Consider the following 17,356-nt stretch of genomic DNA (forward strand, 5'->3'; position numbering starts at 1 on the left):
GGGCACTGGCCGCATTCCTGTGACAGCAGGTCACCTACGTAACCCACGTCCCTGACGTTTCCTGACTGCTCACTGCCTGGCCTCATCTAGACGGGCACAAATAGTTACACACATACCATCCATCCCACAAGTTGTGAAGGGATTATGACTCCGACACAAAGTGAGACATTCCGATTCTTTAAAAAAAAAAAAGTGTAATAACACAGGTAAATCAGAAGACATACTCCATGCACTGAAAGACACTATTTATTTTGTTAAAGTCAAGCAGGAGGATCCGCTGAGAGGTCAGTGGTTAAGTGTCGAGCACGAAATGTTTACACAGTTTTCCACAGTGAAGGCCACAGGCAACAGCCCGGACGGAAATCTTGCTACACAGAGCATTCCACAGCTGAGCGAGGATAGGTAGGGGGTGGCCACCACCTTAGAACACCAAGGGCAAGACATTAGCACCAGACTGTCGTTATATGCAATGATATAACTATATATACAGAGTTACGTGCACTGGCTCTCTGGAATCTTTGGGTCCCTGCTAACCAGACACCGAAGAGGACCAACAAGGGAGCAGACAGGACAGCTGTGATCACAGGTGCTTGGGTGGCTAAAAAGGGGACAGCACTGTGTCGCTAGGGATGACACAGTCCTCGAAAGACATTAAAAGGCTGGGTACAGACATACAGATTCTGTTACTCACATTTTACATATATATCATCAGAATGATCACAATACTGAACTGCGGTGAGGGTGGGGGTAGGAGGGATCACAGGTAAAAGCTTTGTGTTGATTAAACACCAAAAACGCAGAAATCGCTGGGGTTGTCTTCCCGAGGGAGAAAGACGTAGCTCCGTGAACAGCCAGCTTGACTGTGGGACCACACCGAGCCTCAGGGAGCAGGACACGTCATCGGCAGGTTTTTTCAAGTCATACAGTTCAATGCCATAGGAGTGAAAACTTCTGAAAAAAAGCGTTTTAACTTTTTGGCATGGTTCGGTGGCCAAAAAGTGTTTATTGCCTGCACGCTGGAGCTTGTCTGTTCAGACCCCGCTTCGGAGCCCACTGACATCAGCATAGCGGTCTGGCTCAGGAAGCGTGGACAACTGTCCTAAGACATTAGTGTGTGTGTGTGCTTTGGTAAGGCGGTGGTCACTGCTGACAAAGAGATGTCTCCCCATCTGCTGGAGAACTTCTTTTATGGGGAGAAGGGGAAACGGGAATGGAAATGATCCCTCCATCAGAGACATGCCCACGTTCCCTGGACATGAACTCATCCAAGGGGTCCTCCCACTACGAACCATGCATTTCATCAGTTGGGCATCCATGAGGCAGCACACCAGCTCTGCAGTGAGTTAGGGAAAACCAATCGATAACCCACTGGCTTCTTGACCATCTTTCTCCTATGCTGGTTTGCCAGGTATGTATCGTATCCTCTTTGGTGACCTCTTTTGCCCACACTTTCATTGGGCTGCTTTTATTCCAGTTGAGTTTTCTAGAGTTCTTTATATATTCTGGACATTTGTCACATATGTGACTTGCAACTGTCATCTCCCAGTCTGTGATTTGGCAACTGGAAATTGACAGACAACAGTGTTTTGTTTTTGCTTTTTAAAGTGAATAGACTGTCTTTAGGATCCTGCAATTTGAAGCAATAAAAAGAGTCCAGAATCTGTAACCTCTGGGGCAAAGCTGTCCAGTCCAAGGAACCCTCTAAAAGACCAGAGGCAGGGTTCTTACAGTAGATAAAATGCCTTCACGGCACGGTGACAGATTTAAAGAGGCAAAAAAGAGAGAAGGAATCCATTGCCATCAATGACAGTACGTACACAAAACAAATGTTCTGGGGGGGGGGGTAATTTCATAAACATCCCACGGGTCTTAGGAAACAAACTTCTAGCAAGCACATGACTACAGGACACACTTTTAACCAAGTCATTTCACAAAAACATTTGACCCATGCCGTCAGAGGTGAGACAGACTAAAGGTACTTGCTGTGTGTGTGTCTGTGTTTTCAAACATGCACATGATGTCAGTGGCGATTTTAGAATGAGTGAACCCAACACACAGGCTCTGCATTTCACAGTTGGTTTTTAACCACTTGCAAACTATTCACCTTTATAAAGTGTCAATAAATTAATCATCACCATCATCTTCATCATCATTATGGTTTCTGATGGGTCAGAGAACATCATTATATGACAGAGACAATGAATGCCAACACTGTTGGACAGACACGGATAAAACATGGCTCCCCTCGCCCTAGATGAATCATGAGAAGACGTCAGCCAGGGCTTCCCCTCTCATGCACCCTGGGGACTCACTCGGTTGCTTCCCGAGTGGCAGGTGCAGCAGCTAGAGACAGGAGGAAGGGTAGACCAACCCCTGCCAACGAGCCCTCGCCTGTGTGATGGGGCCAGAGCCCTCGGTCTCCCGGGCAGCAGCTCGCCGTCTACCATAGCCCAGTGCCGTGTGTGGTTCCTTGGAAAGGAAGACACCTAACAGGGAGCCACTAGGCTCAGCATTCCGAAGGGAAATGAAAAACTTCAATAAATCACCCCAAACAGACACGAAGAGTTATTGCTTTTCTAACACCCATTTTGCTATGGGAAGAGTCTTGCTCTAGGACATAAATACAGGCCGGGGTGTCAGGACCTACATCCTGGGGACCAGCCACGGCGGCCCGGCCTCCGTCCCCCACCAGGGAGGACCCTCTATTTGCCCCTCTCGGGCTGCAGGCTGTCCACCAGGCACTTGAGCTGCTCCTCACCCAGGTGGATCTTGTCCTCTAGCTCCCGCTGCTCGATGATCAGGGCCGACTTCATCTTCACAAAGTACTCGTAGTCCGCTAGGCTCTCGTCGCTCAGATAGCTGGCCAAGATGTCGAACACGATGCGCTCCCGCCGGTCCAGGTTCTCCTTAAGCTCCTTGGCATCCTCGTGCTGTTGGATGAGGACCCGCTGCTTCTCAAGCAGTGATTGCTGTGGCAAAAGAGAGAGAGAGGGAGAGGGGGAGGGGGGGAGGGAGAGGGGGAGGGGGGAGGGAGAGGGGGAGGGGGAGGGGGGAAGCCGGCTGAGGACCTGAGCTAAAGCAGCGGCAGCTCTGGGGGCCCAGAGCAGAGGCACTGAGAACGGGGCCAGAACGGACCTTGTGGGTGTGGCAGGCTCCAATCCTTCCCCTCCTGCAGGTGCTCATGGACCTTGCACAGCTCCAGTGCCTCCCAGTGGCCTTGACTGGCTCACAGGAGTGACCCAGAGACTAAAAATGACAGAACTCGGAGATGCTTACAAGGTACAAAAGACTCGGGGATTCTACCTGTGTCAAGGGTTTTTCCTGTGACAATACTGTCACAAAGTTAGATAAAGGGACAGATTTTAAAGAAATTCCAGGGTGGGGTTTGTAAGCCCTCCAGACAGAAGGAGAGGGAGTCCGCGGGGGACTTATACAAGAGGGCGCAGGAGGGCACAGGGGGAGGTGGGGGAGGGCGTGGGAGCACGCAGGGGAAGGTGGGGGAGGGCACCAGAGCGTGCAGAGGGAGGTAGGGAGATACCCAGGGCTGTGGGGCGCAGATATCTCACTCCTTACAAGGGCCCCGATCTGGGGCACAGGGATGGCCCCATTCCCCAAACGTGGCACTCACAATCACTCTCTGTACCTGCAGAACACGCGCCTCCCTTCCCTACACCCTTGAAGTATAATGAACACAAAGAAGGGAAGGCGTGAATGCATTTAGTGTCCTCCCTTGTCTGCTTGGGGGTGCCAGGAATTCCTTTCCTCCATGTGACTTTCGGATTCTTACTGGGGGCATCACCCAGGCTCCCTGCTGTGCTGCTGCCTTGCAGCAGGGCGGAGGACTGTTAGCAAGGGTCCTGTGGGAGTATCCGGCCAAGATGCCAAGATGCGGCTGCACTTTGCAAATACAGAAGCTCAGGAAAGGTGAGCTGCTCTCAAACAGTGGCCAAACAGCAATTGCCCTTGGTGTGCGCCTCCGAGGAAGTGCCCCTGACCACAGGACGTCCCAGGCCATCCTGCCCACTCCTGTGGGACAGCCAGAGCCCGGGTGCTTGAGCAACAAAGGTGTGATGTACTTGGATGGAAAGAGCGGAGGTAAAGCCACTTCAGCCCAAACCAAAGGGGGAGCAGATCGTAAGGGACTCCAGAAATTCACCCCAGGCTAAACCCGGCAGGGCTCACTGTGGGGAGGATTCCACGGGTCCATTCCTGCATTTATTTTGCAAGGGAAGCAGGAAGGAACCCTTCTAAAACCTGACTCCACATCTGTTAACGCGTGAGCGCATCTGTCTATCAAAAACCGAGCTTCCCTGAGCCAGAGAGGCACCAGCTGTGGCAGCAGAATGTGGACGGCACACAGCCAAGGGCATGAAGAGCCTGCCCATCCTCATCTCTACCAGGGACCCACTGGAATGGTGAGAGGGAGATGGAGCCCAGCACCCCGGAGGACCACGTTATCCCTCAAGTACAAGCAGAGAGAGCTGTGAGGTGGACAGGCCACTGTGTGAAAGACATCCCCTCAACATGCCAAGGAGAACCTTCCCAAGCCCCTGATAACCGGGATTCTGGGTCGGACACGCTGGTACATACCCGGTCCCCCGGAGAAGTGCTGTCATCCAGATTATTGAGGGCGTTTTCCACCCGGGCCAGGCGCCCTGACAGGGACAGAAGGAGGTTGACCACTTTGTCCAGGTCCCCGATGAACATGCGGAACTTGTCAAACTCATTGGGTTTGCAGACATCCTTGGCAAGGGCCTCCACCTCTTCTCCGAGGGCACTGTTGGCTTGGATGTCCTCCAGCAGGCTCTCACGGGCGTCCCGGAGCACCTGCAGCTTGCGGCTGATGCTGTCGATGAGCTCCTGCTGCAGGGCACAGGTGGCAGGCAACCCCGCGTTAGGGTCCTGCACCCAGGACTGCCGCCGCCACAGGCGCCCCACATACGTAACTCAGTGGGAGAGTTTATTTTGCATCATCAAATAAGAGATTTGTAAGACCAGAGCAAGCATAATGGTTTCTGATCAAATCACTGGCATTTAATTTAGAAATAAAACGAAGCTATGCTTGTCCTCTTAATGTATCAGATTATAAGGGACTTGGCCTCTCCAGGCCACTCACGGTCAATCTCATTTCAACCTGAATTTTTTTTTAAATTTATTGACTTTAAAAAGAGGAGAGAGTGAGAAAAAAAGGGGGGGGGAGGAGCAGGAAGCATCAACTCTCATATGTGCTGTGACCAGGCAAGCCCAGGGTTTCGAACCAGTGACCTCAGCGTTCCAGATCAATGCTTTACCCACTGCACTACCACAGGTCAGGCTCAACCCAAATCTCTGCAGAAATTCTCAGGGTCTGCATGAAACCTTGCGTTTCATAGTTTGGATGTTTCCAATTTTTTAAAAAAATATTTTATTTTTAACTTTATTCAGTTTTTGTTTTTTTGTTTTTTTAGAGAGAGAGAGAGAAAGAAAGAGAGAGAGAGGGAAGAGCAGAAAGCATCAACTCTCATATGTGCCTTGGCCAGGCAAGCCCAGGGTTTTGAACTGGCGACCTCAGCGTTCCCAGGTCGACACTTTATTAGATGTTTCCAATTTAAAGACTCACATGGACAGTTATTTAGTCTTACATCTGGTACTGAAGTCCATGATTAAAAGGGGCCCTTTATGTAGAACTAGCAACTAAAAATTAAGATAAAGGGGCAACAGTGCACTTAAGTGTCTTTTAGAATAACCTACTGATTTTAGCTTGCCCAAAATGCAAATGAAAGACTAATTTTTTTAATGTGGTAAAAGACATAACATAAACTTTACCATCTGACCCACTTTTATTTTATTTTTTTAGAAAATCATGCTTACTTTTTTTTAAAAAAAGATTTTATTCAGTTTAGAGGACAGAAAGACAGAGAAGGGGAAGGAGCAGGAAGCATTAACTCCCACATGTTCCTAGACCGGGCAAGCGCAGGGTTTCTAACTGGCAACGACCTCAGCGTTCTAGGCCGACGCTTTATCCACTGCACCGCCACAGGTCAGGCTGACCTACTTTTAAAAAGCAGCATTAAGTACATTCATGTTGCTGTGTCACCATTACCACCACCAGACCTCCAGAATTTTCAACAGAAACTCTGCCCATTAAACCCTCACTCCTCTTTCTCCCCTCCCTCCAGGCCTTTAAATGATTAATTTTCAAAGAGCAGAATAAAATGGCTAAGACCTTTCAATCAGCCACCACCCTAAAGCGAAGCAGATTTTGTGGCCTGATTTGAGCGGCAGACAAAGGAGACATTAGCGCCTCCTCTATCACTGTTTATCTGAGAAAAATTATAGGAATGGCTCAAAAGGGGCAATCCTGGCCCCAGAAAAGCCAGTGTCTTACTGCTTTTTTCTTTTGAACTGAGAAGAGGGGAGGCAGAGAGACAGACTCCCGCAGGGGCCCTGACCAGGAGAGAAAGGGGGCAGGGAAGGAGCAGGAAGCATCAACTTATAGCAGCTGCTTGTCATATGTGCCCTGACCAGGCAAGCCTGGGGTTTCTAACTGGGGACCTCAGTGTTCTAGGTTGACCTTTTATCCACTGGACTACCACAGGCCAGGCAAACAGCACTCTATTTATGGAAGTAGGCAGTGGGGCAGGTATGGCCCATGGGCTGTAGTGTGCTGACTGGGTACATCTGTTTATATGTTAGCTGTCCACCTACCTCCCCATAAGAACACACGCTGTGCCAGGGAAGCCAGGGCTCTCTTCTGTTCTGTCTACCGCCATAGCCTCAAGTGCCCATGAGAGATCTTGGAGTTGCTCAAATGGTGCTTTTCAGTTAAGCAAGCACATTACAACCCACTGCTGCACTTATGGTCATCTGGTTAGACAACTGAACTTGATATTCCAAGAGGAACATGTGACTCACTGAAGGGCACATAATTCTTCCCCTAGATTTTCATCAGGATAGAATGGGCACACCAGTTGAACTTGAAATGAAGGAGAAGAATGGTGCCCACGTAGCTAATTGGACCCTGGATCTCATTCCAAAAAGATGGCAAAGAGATCCCAGGGGAAAAGGTCCAATTTTGGAAGAGAAGATTTAACCACAGGGCTTTAACATGACTGCTCCACACGTCAATGTCCTGCAGAGAGGCCCACTGCCACGCAGCGCAGGGCCTGTGTGCACCTCTGTGCGGACTGCGGCTTCCTTACCTTCTTCACGGACAGGTCGTGGTCCTGGTCACTCGCAGGGTCCTCCTCGGGCCCCTGCTGCTGCTGCTGCTGCTGCTGCAGGCCCTTCATCTTGATGAGCAGCTCCGCCTTGGGGGCTGACGTGCTGTAGTAGGCGGAATTGGTGGCCAGGGACACGGCTGCCGGCACTCTTGGCTCCTCCCTCCTGGGGAGAAACGTCACAATGTCCATCAGCCGCGCACATCTGCACAAGCGCGGCCTCGGCCCGCCAACCCGGGCTGTGACAGCTGTCAGTGCTCAAGATGAAGATAAAAAGTAGCCAAATGCATACTCATAAAGTCTAAGGAACCTAGCTTTTAGAAAAGGGGCAACTTCAGTAAGTAAGGGCATCTAAACATCTGCACCCAGAAAGGGAAAGAGCACAGAGCTTTCTCCAGCAGCGTCCGAGGTTATGAGGACAGTGTGAGTGCCACTGTCTACAAGAGAGGGCCCCTGCAACCTGCTTCCAGAAAGCACACTGGCCTCCTCTGGTTCTGGTCCTTGTTGCACACTATTTCTGTTGTCTGCTGTTCTGCGGGGCACTATGGCATCTTGTGCCCATCATCAAAGGGAAGACGGGACCCCATGCACCTTTGCGGGCAGATGACTGAAACCAAAGGGCTGAAAAGTGGTATTTGAAAAACCAGTCCAAACTGTCCTGGTCAGGTGGCTCAGCTGGTTAGAGCATTGTCCCCATACACCAAGGCTTCAGGTTCAATCCTCAGTCAGGGCACATACAAGAACCAACCAACAAGTGCATAAATGAATGGAACAACAAGTCAATGTTTCTCTCTCTCTTCTTTCCCCTCTCTCTAGAAATATTAATAAATACAAATATAAATAAAAATACATTCTAAGAAAACTATGCATTTATTCAGCTGTATCCAGAGTATTACACCCCTGTCATAAACATGCACACTGATGTAGGGGCCTTTACTCCTCTACGACAACCTCGCCACTAGCGACATCTGGGGTAGGTCATTCTTTGCAGTAGATGCCCTGTGCATGAAGGGGTGTTTGGCAGCAGCCCTGGTCTCCACCCACCAGGTGCCTCCCCTACTTGTGACAATCAACGCTGTACCAGATACTGCTAACTGTCCCCTCGGGAAACGCAATGGCCCTGCTGAGAACCACTCTCATCTGAGTAAGGTGCCTTGTGGGCATCACCGAAAACGACATCAGCCTCATGTCAAGAAGGCACAGGAGCTGCAGGATTTTTTGTCTTTGTCAGGCACCAAAGTCACCGTCCCCAGAAACAGGGTCCGCCTGCAATGCCTCAGCTTCTGTTCCGGGAAGGTCGCAAACAGCCTGAGTGCTAAGCACCAGGGCAGCCCTTATGGAAGCCAGACCCCCAAAAGCAGTTATGGGTATACATACACACGTCCCCATAGTCCCGTAAGCCTAAGACACGCCGGCAGCAGCACATGCTGCTAGACGTGGACTACTGGGCAGCGTCTACTCACTTCTCCTCTGCGGTCCGGGGAGAGGGAACCTTGGGGAGCAGCTTCCGCCGCTGCTGGGCCTCCTCTAGGAGGTGCTCGTCCTTGGGGAAGATACCCTCCATCAGGTCCATGGTGGTCTTGATCTTTACGCTGGGGTCCAGGATGTCGGCCAGAGACTTGTCCTTCCCCACGATCTCGCGGGCCAGCTCCTCTGACTTCAGGTCCTCGGCCGTCCTCTCGCGGGCCTTCGCATAGCTGAGCGCAGGCGGGGAGGCCTGGCCATCGGGGCTGCTGGGAGCCAGGGCCCGGGGCTGGGGCTCGGAGCCAGGGCGGCTGTACAGGCAGAAGCGTGAGTAGGACTGCTCCGATGTGCTCAGCGTCTTGATCTGGTCCCTCTCCAGCCCACTGGGCAGTTCGGGCAGCTCAGTGGTGCGGGCCAGGCCCTGGCGGCTCTCCTTCTCGGGTTGGCTCTCGGCATGCACGATCTTGATGGGAACCATCTTCACCGTGGTGTTGTCGATCACCCGCTCGATCCTGCAGAGAGAGGAGCCACCTGCTGAAAGGGAAGCTGCACCCAGGCCTGGCTCCCACCCTGGGGTGGGAACCTGGCGGGTGGCACCCTGCACCAGCATTCCAGTGGCCGACTAGCCAAGGGTCCCACCGCACACACCGGACACACTGTGCAATCTGAACATTATCTGAACTGAGCACACTCTTTCCCTTTAGAAGAAATAAATAAATAAAATAACTTCTTGCTACAAGAAACTGAAGGGGCGCCCGGTCAAGACAGAGAAAATGGAGCTGCATCCTGGACACCCCTCTCTGGACCACATCCAGGGGGACCCTACAGAGAAGGGCCACCGGGACAGAAACCTGTTCCCAAGTATTTTTTTTTTAATTTAATTTAATTTATTTATTTACAGGGACAGAGAGTCAGAGAGAGGGACAGATAGGGACAGACAGACAGGAACGGAGAGAGATGAGAAGCATCAATTATCAGTTTTTCGTTGCGACACCTTAGTTGTTCATTGATTGCTTTCTCATATGTGCCTTGACCATGGGCCTTCAGCAGACCGAGTAACCCCTTGCTGGAGCCAGCAACCTTGGGTCCAAGCTGGTGAGCTTTGCTCAAGCCAGATGAGCCCGCGCTCAAGCTGGTGACCTCGGGGTCTCGAACCTGGGTCCTTCCGCATCCCAGTCCAACACTCTATTAACTGCACCACCGCCTGGTCAGGCCCCAAGTATTTTTAAAGGACACACCGGAAAAAGAGAGCCATCTCCTGGTGCCCGAGAAGGAAGAAAATGCGAGCCAAAATCGCAACCCAAACTCCAGACTTATTTCTAACTTGGGGCTGAATGCCACTTCGAGGACGTGACCCAAACAGACCTCATTTTGTGGGTCACGAGGATGCTCTGGGCTCTAAATGAAATGCCATTTTTTTCACCCTTCCACTGGAGGCTGGGAATGCGGGATGACCTTCTTCCCATTCATAAGGGTGTGCTGTGTACACCGCTGTGAAGCAACTCTTCTATTTCCTTCTCCACCAGCGAAAACTGTGAAGAGCAGATGTACTTAATCTGCTGTTCGTATGCGGTTCCCACAAACACCACCATTGGGAGTCCAGTTTAAAAGGCTAACTATAGGCCCTGGCAGGTTGTTCAGTGGATAGAGTGGCAGCCGGGCATATGAACCTCCCGGTTTCGATTCCGGTCAGGGCACACAGGAGAAGCGACCATCTGCTTCTCTCCCCCTCCCTCGGCCCCTCCCTCAGAAGTGGCTTCATTGGTTCGAGCGTGGCCCTGGGCGCTGAGGATATCTCAGTTGATTGGAGCATTGGCCCTAGACAGGAGTTGCTGGGTGGATCCCTGGATCCCGGTAGAAGCACATGCAGGAGTCTGCCTCACTACTCCTCCCTTCTCACATAAAAGGTTAACTATGCAGACAACACCAGTTTGAGTTGCTACACTTTAGAGGTAAAAATTCTGGCAACTTAACCAAGCGAGAACATACAGGAGTCCCCTCCTTTCCTCTCATTTCACACTGCTCAACACCAACCCTCAGTTACTGATTTTTGAGCCAGCCTACCCCTTCCGGCATTGGTGCAGAAAACTGTCCAGGCTTCCACATATGGAGTTTCATAAACTCTTACTTCAAAATGAGAAAACATCGTGGATTGGACCTCACCGCAGGCAGGTCTCCTCAATTCCTAATCCAAAGGCACCCTGGTGACCTCTGGGGGCCTGGCCACTGTCAGAGTCCAGCTCCCAGAGGGCAATTCACCCGCAGCCACCAACATCAAACAGTCCACCCTGCTCTGCTCACACAGCCCACCCCGGGAGTCAGCCAGCCTGCACGCCACTCTGCTCTGGCACTCTACACGACCCCTCAGGGGACTCTCAGTCCCAATGCTCAAGGGAACGGTAATCTGCCCCAAGGACCCGGGGCAGCCCTCTTGGCTCTCTGCTCTCACACACAGCCTGACGCAGGAAGATGCCTGAGCTCACTGCTGGGCATCAACTCTACTTCATACATCGTTTAAAAAAATAAGAAAGAAGAGATAGAGAATTTGAAAAGATATAAAAGTAAGTGTTCTAGTTTGAGCCCAAGAGTGGATGCACTTTGGGAATGAGCAACGCCTCCGAAATTCTGCAGGTGGGGACATCGCGTTTTCTCTCCCTTGGACTCCCTGCTGCCAGCTCGAGGCCGGCACAGGGCAGCTGCATTCTGAGCGGGCAGAGGGACTGCCCCGGTAGAGGGGGAGGGACAGACAGGGAGGGAGAGAGATGGGAAACACTGAGTCATAGTTGCGGCACCTTAGTTGTTCATTGATTGCTTTCTCACACGTGCCTTGACCGGGGGCTCCAGCCGAGCCAGTGATCCCCTGCTAAAGCCAGCAACCTTGGGCTCAAGCCAGCAACCTTTGGGCTAAAGCCAGTGACCACGGGGTCATGTCTATGATCCTATGCTCAAGCCAGGGACCCCACACTCAAGCTGGTGAGCCTGCACTCAAGCCGGATGAGCCCATGCTCAAAGCCAATGACCTCAGGGTTTTGAACCTGGGTCCTCTGCATCCCAGGTCAACACTCTATGCACTGCGGCACTGCCTGGTCAGGCCCCGTAGCTCCTTTCGTGGGTGGTATGGCCACCTTTTGTCCTACTGTGATCCCAGAGGATAGAGAGGACACATTGGAGATGGCTCTGGTCTCTGACCAGAATTCAGGCTCATGATGAGAGCTTGCAGGGCAGGGACACCTGGTTTGACCACTGCTGTGCTGGATGACGTGCTAGATGGAAATGGAACTCTCAAACAATGTGGATACCTGAAGAACCCCATCGTACATTCACTAAATATTCCTACTGCTTACTGAAATCCTCAAACTCACAAAAAAGATACAGTAAGAAAACGGGCCCTCACTTCTGGTGCGAAAAAAACAGAAATCCATGCCCACCTCCCAGAGCCAACTCCAGTAACGAGTGGCAGGCAAGGGTTGCCCGGCTCCTGAGGATGGAGGGGTCTAGGCCAGCTGGCTTGGGACAATATCTGACACTGGACCCACCACACACGGCACCTGATGGCTTTCCCTTCCTTTCCGCATGTCCAGGTTAGCAGCTGGAAGGTGATTTAAGAGACTCCCGCATTTTGAGTGACACCACACACGAAGCTGTGGCTGCAATGATACATGGAAACTCAGGGTGGTATGAGGCAGGTCGTCTGCTGCTGAATTATTTTCTTTTCTTATACCTTTTTTTTTTTTTTTTTTTTTTGTATTTTTCCGAAGCTGGAAACGGGGAGAGACAGTCAGACAGACTCCCGCATGCGTCCGACTGGGATCCACCCGGCACGCCCACCAGGGGCGTCGCTCTGCCGCGACCAGAGCCACTCTAGAGCCTGGGGCAGAGGCCAAGGAGCCATGCCCAGCACCCAGGCCATCTTTGCTCCAATGGAGCCTTGGCTGCGGGAGGGGAAGAGAGAGACAGAGAGGAAGGAGGGGGGGGGGTGGAGAAGCAAATGGGCGCTTCTCCTATGTGCCCTGGCCGGGAATCAAACCCAGGTCCCCCGCACGCCAGGCTGACGCTCTACCGCTGAGCCAACCGGCCAGGGCCTCTTTTCTTATACCTTTTAAGTGAGAGGAGGGGAGACAGACAGACTGACACATGCACCCTGACTGGGATCCACCTGGCAACCCCCAGGGGTCTGGGGACAATGATCAAATTAACTGAGTTACCCTGAGAGCCTGGGGCCAACACTTGAACTAATGGAGCCACTGGTTGTGGGAGGAGACGAGGGAGGATACAGAAGCAGATGGTCGCTTCCCTGTGTGCTCTGACCAGGGAACAAACCTGGGATGTCTGCACACTGGGCTGATGCTCTATTCATTGAGCCAACTGGCCAGGGCCTGAATTATTCTTTTCAAGATAAAAAAAAAACCAGTTCTAGCCCTGGCCAGATGGCTCAATGGATATAGCATTGACCCAGCACACCAGAGGCTGCAGGTTGGACCCCCCCATCAGGGCACATACAAGAATCAACCACTGAGTACACAACTAAATGGAACTAAGTGGAACAATGAGCTGATGCGCGTGTTCTCTCTCTCTCTCTGCGCTTCTCTCCTTTCGTCTTTCATAAATCAATGGAAAAACACTTTAAATGCCTTGGCTGGATAGCTCAGTTGGTTAGAGCTTCATCCCAAAGTAGAGAAGTTCTGGGTTCAACTCCTGGTCAGGACACATACAGGAGCAGATAGATGTACCACCGTCCCTCCCCTTTCTTTCTCTAAAGTCAATAACCAAAATTAAAAAAAAAAAATTAATTTTAATAGAAAAAGAAAAATAGTTCCAAGACTCAAGAGTGGCGAAGGAAACAAGAACCTTCTGGGATGACAAAAGCTGCCTATGTCTGCTGTCCCCTGCACTGCTGGTGCCACTGAGGAGCAGATTGCATTTACTTGTCCTCAACTCGCATTCACACTGTCACATGGGACTGGCAACTCCTGGATTATTAGCAGTGACACTCAGGACCAATAGTTCCTTGTGGGGACTGTCTCACAGGACATTTATCAGCATCCCTGGCCTCTACGCCCTCACCATCACACCCCAAAATGTCTCCAGACACCGCCTGGGGCCCGCACCACCCTCCCCGTCAGTTGAGAACAAGATGAAAACTCCCCACTCCCTCCATTTCTCAGTTTCTTCAAAGGTGCTCAGACAACAGGGGCCACTCACTGGCCACAGCTCTCAGCTGGCCAGTCCCCACCTGCAAACAGTACCAACATCTCGACGGGCTCCACAGACCGTAGCACATGTGTAATTCTGACAATGGCCCCTTGGGACGGAATCGATTTTCCTTCTACTTTAACACAAGATGCATGCCCACTTAGAGCTTTCACATAAAACGTCTAGACAAAAAGGAGTACGGTCATACTGGCTACTGGGCACAGCAGTGCCAGTCGCAGGTCTCACGCCTGCATAAAACTGAGTGCTGATTACAAACAGAACGTGCCTGGGGCAAACCACAGCCCAGGTCTGTACACGCACATGTGCACCGCAGACGTAAGCATCTGGGGTTTCGGTACTGGCACAAGAGGTGGTCTGTTATCTCCTTCATCTCCCTTTTGGACAGGACAGCTCCCAACAGGTGACCATTGGAGCTGGGGCTCCCTCCCTGTTCGCCCTCAGGACCAGTGAGAATCTGACACCTGGAGCCTGAGCAAGGTACCTGACACTGCCCACAGAAAGCCACACAACAGAGTCCCCTGGTCGGAACGGGGCCAGCGAAAGGGGAAGGGTGCGTAAGGCTTCCGTCCTGGGACAGTACCTTGTAGAACTGTCGTCCTGGATGAGCAGCGGAGGTTTGTCCGTCAGCTTCTGGGGGGCAAACTGAGGAGAAGGGGAGCGCGAGGTCTCCATGGCGGACGTCTTCAGGGGCCGGAACTTGGACGGGAGCAGGGCTTCCCGCTTAGAACAGGCTACGGGCTCATCTGCATGCTGCTGCTCCTGCTCCCCAGGGCCCTTTGGGCCGTCGGCAGGCTGGGTGACACTAAGCTTCCCTGCCAAGGCACAGGAGCTGCGGGAGAGGGCCAGGCGGTCCGCGCACACCTCCAGGGCCGCGGGAGACAGCGGGGCGAGGGGCCTGCCAGGCGCAGCCAGGTGATTGGCTGCAGGTGTGCTGGCAGGTGCACTCAGGAGAACGGCTGTGGGTGCGCCTGTAGATGCGCCCAGGGGAGCAGTCATAGGGGTGCCTGTGGGGGCAGCACTGGCTGGGACTCTGAAATGCCTGGGTTCGCGCTTGGGCGGTGGCGGCCTCTGTGGGGTGGGTCGCTTGGCCAGTGGCGTGGCACTCACAGGCCGTAAGTCCTGCCCCCGAGTGTGTGGGGCCAAGAGGCTGCTCTGCGCTGGTGATCCTGGGCCCAGTGGCGGCAGCGGGTCTGTGGCCTTGTGGTCCTCGGAGTATCTGTAATCACGAGGTAGGGTGCCCGCTCTGCCGCAACCCTCCTGGGGCACCTCCAGAGCTTCCCGGGCGTGGAGCCGCTCAGAGACCTGGGCCGGGCACTGCACGTCCAGCTGTGCTGCTCCTGGACTATGTTCTGGACCCTGGGCATCTGCTTGTCTAGAGGAAGAATAAATAAAAGTGAGCGATCGATTCCAATCAACATCTTCACCCCAAATGGGACTAAGCCCACATCTTGCTAATTGTTTTAAATCACAGTCAGGAATTATTACATCCATGGGCATTTCCCCCATACCTGTCCCCACTGCAATTCCTCATGCAAGGCCACCAGTCCAAACACACACTGGATACCATCAGGCTATATACTGACATATCACATAGAAGACAAGAGTTATTAAAGGGCCCTGGCCAGTTGGCTCGGTGGTAGTGTTGGCCTGGCGTGTGGAAGTCCCAGGTTCAATTCCCGGCCAGGGCACACATGAGAAGCGCCCATCTGCTTCTCCACCCTTCCCCCTCTCCTTTCTCTCTATCTCTCTCTTCCCCTCCCACAGCCAAGGCTCCACTGGAGCAAAGTTGGCCCGGGTGCTGAGGATGGCTCCATGGCCTCTGCCTCAGGCACTAGAATGGCTCCGGTTGCAACAGAGCAACGCCCCAGGTGGGCAGAACACCACCCCCTAGTGGGCATGCTTGGTGGATCCCGGTTGGGCACATGTGAGAGTCTGTCTCTGCCTCCCCGCTTCTCACTTCAGAAAAATACAAAAAAAAAAAAAAAAAAAAAAGAGGTGTTAAAAATACGTATTAGATACAGACACACACACCTATTTCCCATAAACTGCATCTGGGAGCTATGACTGACACATACACAAAGACTTTAGAAAACAATGTGAAAATTTTCACACTCAAACGCTATTCAGAAATATTTATTTCGTGTTACAACAGTATTTTTATGTGCCTTATTTTAGGAAGTTGCCATCTACAGAGGGGCAGAACTTTCTAAGATAGGCTGCAAATTAACTTGTCAATAAAACATTTAAAATCAGTAGTGTATTATTTTTTTAAAAGATTATTTATTTATTTATTTATTTATTCTGTGGCAGAGAGAGAGAGAGAGTCAGAGAGAGGGACAGACAGACAGGAAGGGAAGGAGATGAGAAGCATCAGTTCTTCATTGCGGTTCCTTAAGTTGTTTACTTTTTTTTTTTTCATTTTTCTGAAGCTGGAAACAGGGAGAGACAGACAGACTCCCACATGCGCCCGACCGGGATCCACCCAGCACGCCCACCATGGGGCGATGCTCTGCCCATCCTGGGCGTCGCCATGTTGCGACCAGAGCCACTTTAGCGCCTGAGGCAGAGGCCACAGAGCCATCCCCAGCGCCCGGGCCATCTTTGCTCCAATGGAGCCTTGGCTGCGGGAGGGGAAGAGGAAAGCGCGGTGGAGGGGTGGAGAAGCAAATGGGCGCTTCTCCTGTGTGCCCTGGCCGGGAATCGAACCTGGGTCCTCCGCACGCTAGGCCGACGCTCTACCGCTGAGCCAACCGGCCAGGGCTGATTGATTTCTTATATGTGCTTGACTGGGGGGCTACAGCAGACTGAGTGACCCTTTGCTCGAGCCAGCGACCTTGGGCTCAATCTGGTGACCTCGGCGTCTCAAACCTGGGTCCTCCACATCCCAGTCCGACGCTTTATTCATTGCACCACCGCCTGGTCAGGCAGTAGTGTATTATTAAAAATGAAAAAAGGGAGACTTGCTTGTGAGCAGCAATGAGTCACTCATTTCTTTCAGTTCTTAACTACTGTATTTCCACATTCATAACCCATTTCTTGCCTTCCACGACACGCACCCAGTGGAGCTACACAATGAGTCTCTGACGGAGTTTCCCAGTCGAGTTGTACTCTGTTGGGAAGGCAAGTTCTGAGCTGTTCAACAAGGGCTATGGATAGAGTGTCGACCTGGGATGCTGATGTCCTAAGTTCAAAACCCTGGGCTTGCCCAGTCAAGGCACATACAACAAGCAGGCAATGAACAACTAAAGCGAAGCAACTATGAGTCGATAATCCAGGCTCTCATCCCTCTCCTTCCCTCTCTGTAAAATCAATACATAAAAAAATCTTAAAAAAAAAAAAAAAAAAAAAAAGCAGCAGCAGGAGAACCAGCAGGTGGTGCACTGGTGCTAATTCCTATTAACGAACAAGCAGGATAGAATGTTTCCCTGACAATGAGAGCCCCCTTGTAGGCCAGGGGTGAGCTTACTTCCCGGTACATG

The 17,356-nt window shown here is 51.9% G+C and overlaps 1 protein-coding gene across 1 annotated transcript in view; it reads right to left on the reverse strand.

Annotated features, from left to right (window-relative positions):
- Positions 1 to 234: 234 nt before the first annotated feature.
- The window catches only part of SHROOM2 (shroom family member 2), a 129,031-nt gene continuing 111,909 nt past the window's right edge, over positions 235 to 17,356 (reverse strand). The window contains exons 6-10 of the mRNA XM_066248647.1: positions 14,458 to 15,249; positions 8,663 to 9,175; positions 7,182 to 7,365; positions 4,591 to 4,863; positions 235 to 2,969 (exon numbers count right to left, since the gene is read on the reverse strand). Of these exons, the coding sequence (XP_066104744.1) occupies positions 2,703 to 2,969; positions 4,591 to 4,863; positions 7,182 to 7,365; positions 8,663 to 9,175; positions 14,458 to 15,249 (2,029 nt within the window). The 3' untranslated portion in view covers positions 235 to 2,702. The remainder of the gene's footprint in view (positions 2,970 to 4,590; positions 4,864 to 7,181; positions 7,366 to 8,662; positions 9,176 to 14,457; positions 15,250 to 17,356) is intronic.

The sequence above is a fragment of the Saccopteryx bilineata genome, chromosome X (assembly GCF_036850765.1).
Source record: "Saccopteryx bilineata isolate mSacBil1 chromosome X, mSacBil1_pri_phased_curated, whole genome shotgun sequence".
NCBI lineage: Eukaryota > Metazoa > Chordata > Mammalia > Chiroptera > Emballonuridae > Saccopteryx > Saccopteryx bilineata.